Source organism: Hypanus sabinus, unplaced genomic scaffold (assembly GCF_030144855.1).
Source record: "Hypanus sabinus isolate sHypSab1 unplaced genomic scaffold, sHypSab1.hap1 H_1, whole genome shotgun sequence".
Taxonomy (NCBI): Eukaryota; Metazoa; Chordata; class Chondrichthyes; order Myliobatiformes; family Dasyatidae; genus Hypanus; species Hypanus sabinus.
The window spans coordinates 1,610,633-1,623,431 of record NW_026779040.1 but is presented as its reverse complement, the minus strand read 5'-3'; the positions used below and the strand labels follow the sequence as shown (position 1 = coordinate 1,623,431).

The window sequence follows — 12,799 nt, the reverse complement described above, 5'->3', positions numbered from 1 at the left end:
TAAACCTGCTGGTTAATCCTCAGCTCTATCGTCCTCGTTCCCCTCCTCTTGCCATGAAGTTTAAGCCGCTCACAACAGCTCATATAAATCTGCCTGCAAGAATATTGGACGTCTCGGATTAACTTGAAGCCTGTCCCTTTTATACAGATCCCACATGTCCCAGAAGACGTTCAATTATCCAGAAATCTGAACCCCTGCCCTCTACTCCAAATCCTCAGCTACACATTTATCTTCCACATCATTCTATTCCTGTCCACACTGTTGCATGACATAGGCGGCAATCCTGTGATTATTACTGCTGAGGTCCTTCTACTCAGCTTCCTTCCTAACTCCTTTTCTTCTTTATAAAGATTTTCTCCCTATTTCATGAAATTGTACAAGAGCTATAAATAAACTATCTTAAAGACCACAAGGGTGTTCTACAAGAAAACAAGACGAAAGCACCGGATGCGTTGAAGAACATAAAATCACTTCAACAACTACTATCCAAGTTGATCGTTACAGCCACAGTGCAAATGAATAGGTTCCAAAGAATACGCATGACGAATCTGAGTTTACTGACAAAATTATCCGAACATTTAACATCACACTAACAGGATGCATGGGAACTGACCCAGCAAAAAGTCCCTACATACTCCAGCCATACTCCAGCAGAACATTTCATAAGAACTTCAAATGCTTTCAGTGATATGGTATTACTACAATGGCACCAGAATAGCGACATTCATGGACAGAAACACACAACTGAGTAATGACATTACAAATTAAGAAACGAAATTGAAATTTTACAAGGAGAAATAGCCTGTCTAACAGCATAAAATGGATAACCCGAACGCGTAAGTTACGAGAAAAACTAAGGGAATTCAATCACAATAGAAGGCCTATAACAAAGTCTAACAACAAATAAAAATGTAGAATTTACAGCTAAACTACGACAAAAAAATGGATTCGTGAAACGTGCCAGAAGAAGGAAACAGAATAATCATTTTATGATCAATGGAAAAAGTTTATATTGTTTATTGATGCTGAATTCGACGCAACAAAATGTTCACCATCCTGGTCACAGATTTACCAGCAAACAGTGATCGGAAAATTCTGCTCTAGTTTTACGAAGATGCACACGGAAGAAGCAATCTGGATTTAGAAGGAAAAAGAATATAAAACTGAAAGCATGCTGAAGAACACGTAGAACAGTGAGGACGCCTCAGGGTATTAAAGGTTATAAAGAACAACTGACAGGGCTGGTTTTTCCTTTGTCATTTCCTGTGCTTAGGTCGATGCCGGATTGTCCACTCCTTATCACTTATTTTTTATTTAGAGTTTGGATACAACTGGATATTATTAGGCCATTACAGAGACGTTTAATGTTCAGCCACATTTCTGTAGGTCTGGAAATGGTCATTATATATATAATTCAAATTCACCATTTGACATGGTGGAAATAGAACTTGTCCCCGGTGTATAACTCGGTGTCTGGATGGATTAGTAATTGTTAATCCACTAGTAATTACTAATCCACTGGTAATTACCACTACGCCACAATTTGTTGTATTTGTCTCTCTTGCTGAGAGAGACTGCATATGGAGCATTATATTACAGGTTGCAACTGGATGAAAATTTCATGTCCACCACTGTCTCTTGATATTACTGTTAGAAAATTTCTACAGCGGTGAACAATAAAATTAACCTGAACTACATATTGCAGATGTTCTCTATGCCGTTTGGAAACGTGTGGACATAAAGCAATTCATAAAAGTATTGCATTTTGCAGCTGCTGAAAAAAAAAAAAACGCAGGACACAAATATCCCTACAGGAACATAGCAATTCTGGAAGAATCTATGCAAATTTGACGATACTTTGGGCCGATGACTGGCAAAGAAGGAGGAATAATCCAGAATAAGAATGTGTCCAACGAGAAATGAATAAAAGCAATAAGGCGTTAGATGAAATCACTTGAGTGTATGGAATGAACTCAGAAGCTGCGGAGTGACTGGTGGAAACGGTAAATATGGAAAAGAAGGAATCTGATATGAGAGGAGAGTGGACCAAGGGAGAAAGGGAACCAGGGCGAATGGATACACATATGAGAAGAAGAGGGAAGCTGGGAGACAAAGTGCGGAATTAAAATAGGATGGTGGGAGGCAATAATTACCGGATGCGAGAGAAATCGATGTTTACGCCATCATCAGCTTGGTGGTTACACAGATTGAAATCTGCGTCAGAATGCGGAATTTGATACTTTAATTGTTTCTGCTCATATGAAAAATTGCCTGGGCTGCTTTTGTTAGACGTGATACAAAGGCTTTTTAAGACATTTGTCAGACTGCACTTAGAATATGTGGCTTTGTGAAGGACAGATCATGTCTAACAAGCCTGATAAAGTTCTTTGAGGAGGTGATAAGGCACATAGATGAGGGTAATGCAGTGGATGTGATCTACATGGATTTTAGTAAGGCACTTGACAATGTTCCACATGGTATGCTTATTCAGAAAGTCAGAAGGCAAGGAATCCAGGGAAGTTTGGCCAGCTGGATTCAGAATTGGCTTGCCTGCATAAGGTAGGGCGTCGTGGTGGACGGAACATTCAGATTGGAGGGTTGTGACCAGTGGTATCCCACAAGGATCTGTTCTGGGACCTCTACTTTTTGTGATTCTTATTAACGACTTGGATATGGAGGTAGACGGGTGGGTTGGCAAGATTGCAGACGACACAAAGGTCGGTGGTGTTTTGGATAGTGTAGACGATTGTCGAAGATTGCAGAGAGACATTGATGGGATGCAGAAGTGGGCTGAGAAGTGACAGATGTAGTTTAGCACGGAGAAGTGTGAGATTGTACACTTTGGAAGGACCAAGGCACAATACAAAGTAAAGGGGAGGATATTTGGTAGTGCGGAGGAGCAGAGGGACCTGGGGGTACATGTCCACAGATTCCTGAAAGTTGCCCCATAGGTAGATAGGGTAGTTAAGAAAGCTTATCGGATGTTAGCTTTCATAAGTAGTGGGACAGAATTTAAGAGACGCGATGAAATGATGCAGCTCTATAAAACTCTATTTAGGCCACTCTTGGAGTACTGTGTTTAGTTTTGGTCGCCTCAGTATAGGAAGGATGTGGAAGCATTGGAAAGGGTACAGAGGAGATTTACCACGATGATGCCTGGGTTAGAGAGTTTGCATTATGATCAGAGATTAAGGAAGCTAGGGAATTTCTCTTTGGAGAGGAGTAAGATGAGAGGAGGCATGTTAGAGGTAGGCAAGATATTAAGAGGAATAGACAGAGTGGACAGTCAGCGCTTCATCCTCAGGGCACAACTGCTCAGTACAAGAGGACATGGCTTTAAGGTAAGAGGAGGGAAGTTCAAGGGGGATATTAGAGGATTGCTTTGCATTCGGGAAGTGTTTGGTGCGTGGAATGCACTGCCTGAGTCAGTGGTGGAGGCAGATACACGAGTGAATTTAAGAGACTACTCAACAGGTATGTGGGGGAATTTATGTTGGGTGGTTATATGGGAGGCAGGGTTTGAGGGTCGGCACAACCTTTTGTGCCGAAGGGCCTGTAATGCGCTGTACTATTCTATGTTCTATAGTGTAAGCACTTTGGTCCCTTATCTGACAAGGGAAGAACTGGCATTTGGGGAGAGCGCAGAGGAGGTTTACAAAAATGATCCCAGGACTGTCTCGGTGTTTATATTTGCAGGATATCAGAAGAACTAAGGCGTGAGTGATCTCATTGCAATACTTCAAATATTGCAATATCAGTATAGAGAGGACTTACAGATGTTTCCTACAGTGGGCGAGTCCAGAATCAAAGGGCAGAGAGTCAGAATAAGGACATTCCTTTTGAGCAGAGATGAGGAAGAATTTCTTTAACCAAGGGGCGATTAATCCGAGGAACCCATTAGCACTGAGCGCGGAGTGGCCAAATTATTGGATATTTAAAGCAGACCTTGATAGATTCATTATTAATTCGTCCATAAAAGATTACAGAGAGAAAGCAGAGAGAATGAGTTGAGCGTGATAATAAACCGCCATTTTCGAATGGCGGAGCATACTCGATTAATTGAATGGCACCCTACGCATTCTATGTTGTTTGGCCGGATGGTACTATGTTATTCACATTTCAGTGAATTTTCAATAATTTCATATTTTCAGCATCTGCATCGTTATTTCATTGCAGGTAACTGAACGTGTATTGTCTACGCCCTTTTCTGTCGACTGCGAAGGCATGTAAAGGTATTTCCCAACTATACTATTCAGCCGATAACTCTGCCATGATAGTTTACTTTATTACACTTTAGCGCCCTGATCACGGAATCAAAGCACTCACACGCCACCTTAACGCAAATGTCCAATGCATTATGTTTGCAAATGGACGTTAAAACAAGGAAAAGAATACTGCCATTAGTTACTGCTCGGACACTTCCCTATCAGGCATCACAGCAGCTACCTGGCTTATAGTCGCTTAAACTATCCAATAGATCATTCCAAATCCATTGAGAAGTTTACAGTTCGACTGTCTATTTATTAATTAAACTTGACCAGTCGAAATGTAGATTGAAGTAAGATAGTATCCCGAGCATATTCTTTCCTGTCATCTCACCACTATCAGCAACGTGCGGAAGAACTTGCTAACCTTTTTTGAACTTACAGTCTACCATCTTAAATGCAAAACCCACCACCAGTATAAAATTTTTCATCCTGCGGAAATATACCGGATATATTATCAATAATTTTCAACATCTGTAAATTTTCCACTCAGCCTGCTATGCTCCAGAAATCAACTTATGTCAGCACTCTTCTACTATTTACTATGCTGCGTATGTCTATATTTCCTTTTTTAATTCCACTTCTCATTCTCAGTCCGATATGTCAATCCATGGGGTTCTCTACTCTTGAAATGAGCCTATACTCAGTTTGGAGAAATAACACCTTATATTCTGTCTCAGTAACCTCTAACCTGATGCCGTGGACATCGATTTCTCGAACTTCCTGTCACGTCTCCACCCCCGTCCAGTCCGTCACCAGTTCCCATCACCTTTAGCCTCTCTCAGCTGCTCTCCTTCAAGCTCATCGCCCCCCTCTGTTGTTCCTCCCCCCTCACTTTTCTTTTTTGCATTTCCTTTCTTGCCCCTCCTAAAATACCATCCATTCTGCTGCTCTGAATCTATTTCACCAATCAACTTCCCAGGTATTTACTCTAACCTTCCCTTCCTGGATACAATATTCAGTTTTTGTTTATTTCTACTCCGACCCTCCCCCGCAACGTTTTAAACCTATTCCTCAGGGCATTTCTCCCCCCCCCCCCGTTCTGACGAAGGGTGTCGGCCCAAAACGCAACTATACGACTTTTTCCCATAGAATGTGCCTGGCATGCTGAGTTCCTACAGCCTCTTTTGCGTGTTGTTTGTGACTCTAGCATCTCCAGATTCTCTTTTGCTAATGACAATTAACTCCCAGCTTTCTATGCAGTATTGCCCTTATTTAATCTGAATATGTGCAAAATTCTTTATGGGGAGAATAGCTGCAGGAAGGGACAGGAGGATTTGTCACATTGCCCTGCAGCTGGACAGCACACTTCCACTACACTCATCCACGTACTCATCCAAACATATCTTAGATGTTGCAATCTAGACCACATCCACGATTTCAGCACAAATGTACTATGTCTGTGTGAAAAGGCTGTCATGAAATATCTCAGATGTCACCCTTAACTCATGACCTCCAGTTTAAACCTCTGCAGGTTTCAGTCCGTTCGGATCGAACCGAACAATACCCCTCCTAATTCTCCATACGTTTGTCAAAATATCCCCCACCCGTTCTCCTTCGAGATGTTTCGTGGTTTCACAATGACTGAGCAAAGACGCAGCACATTAATTACACAAGTTCTAGTCCAAAGTTCAGCAACGTCTGTGCAACAGTCCATGAAGCCTGAAACAATGGATTATCTTCACATTAAGTTAAACATTAACTTAAGGCTCAAGGTTCAGAATATTATCAAAGTACCATAAATGATTATATCTCTTTCGCTTTTTAAACATTAACTCGGGAAAATTCCAAAGTGACCTGTATTCACTTTACATTTGCAAAATAACCTAGTAAAATTATTAAAGCAGTACTAAGTACTAGCAGTACTAAGAGGATTTTTATAAAATATATGATGCAGCAGCACCAAAGAGCATGCATACTGTAATAACATTGAAAAGCAAAAACTGGTTTATTTGAAATAATAATCTCCACATATAACTTTCAACTTTAAAACAACATATAACAATAACCATTAAAGTAGATTATCGCCATAGAGCCCAGAGTAAATAACAAACACAAGATTTTCTGAAGCTTCTGATAAACCAGAATAACTTGCACAAAATGCAAAGGAACTCAGCGGGTCATGCAACATCGATGATACCACTGAGAATTATTTTAAAAAGGCAGCACACTCTTTTGGAGTGAGTATGGTTAAATGAAGAACTAGCACAGTAAATTTGCAGTGATTAATAATCGTCCAATGTCCAATGCAAAAAGCCAGGTTTGGTATGTTAATATTTGAATAAATATATACGTTTTAACAAGTGTGCAGTCGTTTACGAAACATTATCTAGAGTATGTTAACTCTCTCTTCCCCACATCGTCCACGAAATTGAAACTAGAGCTTTAGATTCAAACTTCAGAAAATTACAGACATAGAGTAAACCAGCTCATTTCACAGTTTAATATTACCTGGAGAGTGTTCCAAAGTGAACCATATCATTGCGGTTTTGCAGAGCAGATCTGAAAATGAAGAACTCAAATTGAGGGAGAAGAGTTCCAGACATTGTTTGTAAACATTTCAATGACGAAGATAATACGAATGCAAATGTGTTATACTTGAGCATTGAAACACAACATCTAGATTCCAGATTGAAATTAAATCCCCCAAACGTATAGACATAACAAGTTGTTCAGGTACTTACCACCAAAGGGCACAAAGTGCCATCCACTGACATAACACTGCATCCGATCTGATTTTTTACGCTCTATCAGCCTGTAGAGGCATAACTGGAGCGACCCCGCGTCCCTTTATACCTCCCTCTATCACTCACCTTATGGTCGTTGATGTATTATACTTATCCAGAATACATCTGTTTGCCATGAACTTGTGAATTCGAAACAATGATTCCAGTGGTACCTTGCAACCTGCTGCAGGGCCGATGAGCATAAAGTGTTCGTGTCAGCAAAACATCCCACAGCTCAGGGGCACATTTTTACACCAGAACATGGAAAGTGTGTTCTTTTACTTCGCATGGAATGTCCACAAATCTGCATTGCATTGAGAGAGTCCGATGATATCATTCGCTGTTTGAGCCGTTGTCACATATTTGCAATGAACCTCATTATTGCCAAACCATGAATGGGCATGCAATCGTTGTATCATTCCTTCGTTTCTCTGATTTCCAATTTAAAGACAAAATAATGCAGGACTACATGGCCATCGACCATTTACACAAATACAACTGTTCCGGAGTGTACCAGTAAAAAAAAATCTAACGTATTGCGTCTCCTTCCCAATTCCTCCTCAGTACCTGGTACTAGATTGATACTTCACTTCTGCCTGTTCAGCTGGCCTGCTGTCTATTGATGTAACTCAAAGGTTTTGTAAGGCATTATCCAGACAGCACTTGGAGCACGTTTGGCCTTGAGTTTATAAGAAGTGTGCTAGCTTTGGAGAGATGCAGTTGTAAAGATAATGTTCCCAGAAATGGAACTGTTAAGTTTATCACGACAGTTTGATGTCTCTGGGACTTTACTTACTGGAGTTTAAAAAGAAATATTTGGGGCAGGGAACTTATTGAACACTACTGAAAGTTGAATACCTACGTACACTGAAAGTCAAGAATATGTTTGCTATAGAGGAGGTATCTTTTAGCAGAGGCCCCTCATAGCAGAGATGAGGAATTGTAAATATTTTATTAATTTGTCTCCACCTACCCATTTTCATCTGCCTATTTATTTATCAGTTTATTTATTTATTCATGAATTTATCAACCCATTCATCAACTCATCCATGTATTTGTTTGTTTTAGTTATTTATTTACTTAATTATCTATCTATCTATGATCTATCTATCTGTATGCTTGCTTATTTATCGGTACGTTCATTTGTTTGCTTATTCACTGACCTAACATATTTAGTGATACAGCACAGAATAAGCCCTGCCGGCCTTGCAGCCACCTGCCCCGCATGCTTGACAACGTCCATTAACTCTACCCGAATCAAGGAACAATTATTACTGACCAATTATCTTTCTCGTCACGTCTTTAAACTGTGAGGGGAAGCAGGACGACCTGGACGAAATCTGCTCATACAGGTGCTTTAATAGATTCACAATCATTGCGCGGTGAATCTGTGAAAGTCAAGTGCAGTTGACGGGCTGTTGGGTATATTTAGTGAGGTGGTTGATAGAACTTTCATTTATAAAAGGTAACATGAAGAAGCAAGTTGAGGGATAATAAATAAGCTATAAAGAATTAGCTTATACTCGATGTGCCGAATGACATAATTATGCAGTTTTGTATTATGCTCTTCTGGTCTTATGTTTGCAGCATTCCAGTATCTTAGAACCAAAGAGCCATAGAACATTACAGCACAGAAATAGGCCTTTTGGATCTTCTTGGCTGTGCCGAATCATTTAATTGCCTAGTCCCACTGACCTGTAACTGGACCATCTCCCTTTTCACCTTTAACCAATGTCCTCTGGCTTTTATTCTCCCCTAGCCTCAGTGGAAAAAGCCTGTTTTCATTAATTCTATCTATACCCCCCATAATTGCATACACCTCTATCAAATCTCCCCTCATTCATCTACGCTCCAGGGAATGAAATCCAAACCTATTCAATCTTTCTCTGTAGCTCAGTTTCTCAAATCCCGGCAACATCATTTTATACCTTCTCTGCACTCTTTCAAAGTTATTAACATCATTCCCTAATTAGGTGACCAAATATCCTTTTTGTTAATTTCCATTTTTCGGCACCTACATCCTTATTTCAATTGCAGTGAATTGCTAGCGTCTTCCCTAAATGTCCTCTGTAGACAGCATTCAAACAACGGGCTAGTATGTTCCAAACTACCATAGTCAACTGGAAACTAACGCAAGCGTATTCTCATTTACTTCTGTTTATCACTGTGATATCGAAATCGAAGTTCTCACCCGCCATCTTAATGAAAATTATGTCACACTGTGTAATTGTTAATTTGGTTTGACCGATTTAAATATTGGTTCTACACTGAGAACATGCACTTTCATGTTATATATCCTTATATTATCTTGTATCCCGCCATCGCCACCCGCTTGTTCAGTCCATATGCTTCTCTCAGTAACAATTTGGTCTTTGCCTCATTCGATGGAAAACGATTGGGTAAAGCAAAAGCATCTATGGACAGGGATATAGAGACCGCGTTTTGAACCCTTTATCTTTCCTGATGAATAGTCTTGTCTCGGAGATCGGCTCCTTATTCATCTGCATAGATGCTGCCTGAATTTTTGAGTTCCCTCAGAATTTTGCGGGTGAATCATTGGATTTCCTGATTCTTCAGAAGCACTTTTGTGTAGAAATATGGGGTTGATTCCACCTTAGGGCACCTGGTGCCTACATTATAAATATTGTGTTACGCCCTGCACATAATGATTTACTAATGCATATATCGTCTGCTCTAAAGCAAAAGAAAAAAGAAAAGAACATTGTACTGGTAAAATAGTGGTTGCCCAGGGTGGTTGAAAAAAAAGTTAAAAAGACAAAGATTACAAGATAACTACTTGTAGGGCTGAAATATTGCAAGTTTTGAGAGGATTTGCTAAGTTCAGATTTTAACAGATCAACAATGACGTTGTAATTGTAGCACTACTCCCGGGGGTTAAAATTACAAAACTACAATCTGGATCGTTAGAGCCCAGGAGCAGCATCCTGCACTTACGATACTGCGCCAGGTTAATTATCAGAATAATTTAGTAGTTAATTTTAATACTCCTTTCTGTCTGGACAATATCCTGTTAATTGGAATTGGATTTTTTTAAATGTATATTGTTCTCATAGGTACTGACGTAGATTGAAAAATTTGTCTTACATACTTTTTATACGGATGAATATATTGCACAGCGAATTGGGATAGTGCAACGCAGTATAAAATGCATCAGCTACAGAGAAAGTGCAATCCAGTTTCAGAATAAAGTCCCTTCAAAATAAACACATTCATCTGACTATGCAGAGCCTCTATATGTCTCTAATATATATGCCATGGGCCCACTAACGGTGTGAAAAAGAGAAATAAGACTGCCCCGGACACGTTTTTGGATAATACTCCCTGCCATCTGACTGTAACTCTTCCAGTATTAAATGCTTCAAACCTGCGAGTGAGGCACCGGGCCTGACATACCTCTCATAATTTTATAAACTCAGATCATGTCTCCACTGAGCCTTCGGCGCTCCAGATATAATAAATAATGTTCGTGCAACCTCTACTATATGGAACCTACTATTTAGTAATTAATTTAACATTAGCCATAAGGTCCCACCAATTGAAGTGGCGAAGGATTAGCATTTGTAGGGTCCTTGAATGGTTCAACCTTGGTGTTGTAATATAATAGGAAATTGAGCAAGGAATAGACGAATTGGAAGACAGAAAATAAGCACGTTTGCTGTAACGATATGCAATACTTCTTTTAAATGTACAGTTATCTGAAGTAAAGCTAGTTTTTTTCTCCTGCATGCAGTAGACCTGTGTGTGTATAAACATAGCAAAGTTTAAAAGTCTTCCGTAATTGCAAAGCTGCTATTATTTGTGTCTCGAATAAGCGATGCTGATTTAGATATAGCTGGTATTCAAATATGCTGCGTCAGTTACTTCAACAAACAATAAGCAACCTGCAAAGACATGCAATATTTGAAATTTTGCAAACGCCACCCACGGTGCTTACAGTGCCGTTGTTTCTGGCGTTTCATCGTAAGGTATCGTGGGCCTTCGATGTTCCGTCGAGCTAATTATCACAATAATTAAATCACCGATTTTCCAGAACATTTCTGCCCGCACAACGTCCAAATTATTGATCAAACAATTGCTATTTTCAGTGAAGTAGGTCAAAATGTCCCGCAAAATGCTGACGCTATGGATATATCACTTATCATCTCCGTGTATAATCCGACCTTGTTTTGATACAATAAATATGAAATCAAACAATCAATCTGAAGAAGCATAGTAGTTACGGAGGGTTTCACTTCAGTTATTTGCCACGAAAATATACAGTGCTTCTAATAAATAAGTACTAAATTTCGGATAAAAAAACACACACAATTATTATTTTACCTCTTGTCGACTTCTGGGATTATAGAGTTAGCAAAGGTCAAAAGTTTCGCATAACTTCAAAGCTGTTCCTGTTTGCTCAATGAAATAAGAGGTTCCCAATTAAGTAGACTGTGAGTCAAAAATGCGGAGTTAGCTTCTGCAAAACATCCATCAGCAAAGACATGCATTATTCCAAAAATTCGACTCTCCATCCAAGGTGTTCATAGTGCCCTTGTTTCTGGCGCTTCTCTGGCCCTCGTGGACGGCGATGGCACACTGCTGAGAAAAAGCACTACTCAGGTGTAATAAACTAAACAAAACCGAGGGCAGGAATGAATCGAACTGCGGGGCCTTTCCTGTAATTCAGAGTGAAGGGCGGAGTCAACGCTGCTATAAAAATGATTAACAGTTTTCTGTCCTACAATGTTTAAACTGCGCGTGACCTTCAGCTCCATGGAAATCAGAATGAGGCAGCTTTTGAATTTGATTACAGACTGCATTTACGGTTGAGCTTTCACTTGATATTTACACAACATACACTGGCAACTTAAATACTGACTTCCTCGAATAACTTTGAAGTTTTGGAGCATTGGCAAGGTGAAGGAGATGAATATCGCAAATTCATGATGATATGGCAATTAAGCTGTCAATGTAATGTTTCTGTGGTATGGCTTATTAATGTGGATAAATATAATAGAAAAAATAATATCATGTAGCGGATGATCAGAAAATATTTCTTGATGTATCAGCGATACCGACAGTTAGTTAAAGACAAATTCTAGATCTACATTTCCCGGACATGAAACATCATTATTTAAGTCTCTTTCTGTTCGCCTGGTTATGAACAAAGTGGATGTCAAAGAATCATTCCTGCCCAATAAAAAGGACTCCAGGCCACCATCTGACGGCGGATATTTTGTTTTCAGACAATGCTTGTGGGTACGAGAGTGTTGGTGTGTGTGTGTGTGTGTGTGTGTGTGTGTGAGAGAGAGAGAGAGAGAGAGAGAGAGAGAGAGTGTGTGTATTTATCTCAGTATGTGATTGTTGCGTTTGTGTACTTCAATATATGTGGATTACGATTGAATGCTTCTGTGTGAATGTCGTTCTGCCACTGTGAGTTATTCAGCGTGTTTACTTGTCTCTGGGTACATAATTATGTGACTATGCGCGTTTGTGTCCCTTAGGTACATAAGCGGGTGTGTATTATTCATCCACTATAAACGCCGACAAACATACAGGGAGTAAATATGTTTCAGAGGTAAGTGATCTTCTCGTTCTTATACTTTAGTATTTATTCCTTGAAACACACACAAACGTGAACATCTGACTATAAGACATATAACAATTACAGCACGGAAACACGGCATCTCAGCCCTTCCAGTCCGTGCCGAACGCTTTATCTCACCGAATCCCACCGACCTGCACTCAGCCCATTACCCTCCATTCCATTCCTGTCCATATACTTATCCACTTTTTTTTAATGACAAC

At 39.8% G+C, this 12,799-nt stretch overlaps 1 protein-coding gene across 3 annotated transcripts in view; it reads right to left on the bottom strand.

Annotated features, from left to right (window-relative positions):
* LOC132386050 (uncharacterized) overlaps positions 1 to 11,662 on the bottom strand; it is a 158,051-nt gene extending 146,389 nt beyond the window's left edge. For 2 of the 3 annotated variants that reach the window (XM_059958340.1, XM_059958342.1), the window contains exons 1-2: positions 11,333 to 11,662; positions 6,717 to 6,767 (exon numbers count right to left, since the gene is read on the bottom strand). In XM_059958340.1, the coding sequence (XP_059814323.1) occupies positions 6,717 to 6,742 (26 nt within the window). In that variant the 5' untranslated portion in view covers positions 6,743 to 6,767; positions 11,333 to 11,662. The remainder of the gene's footprint in view (positions 1 to 6,716; positions 6,768 to 11,332) is intronic. The other variant, XM_059958341.1, reaches the window with a different exon arrangement.
* Between the last annotated feature and the right edge of the window lie 1,137 nt (positions 11,663 to 12,799).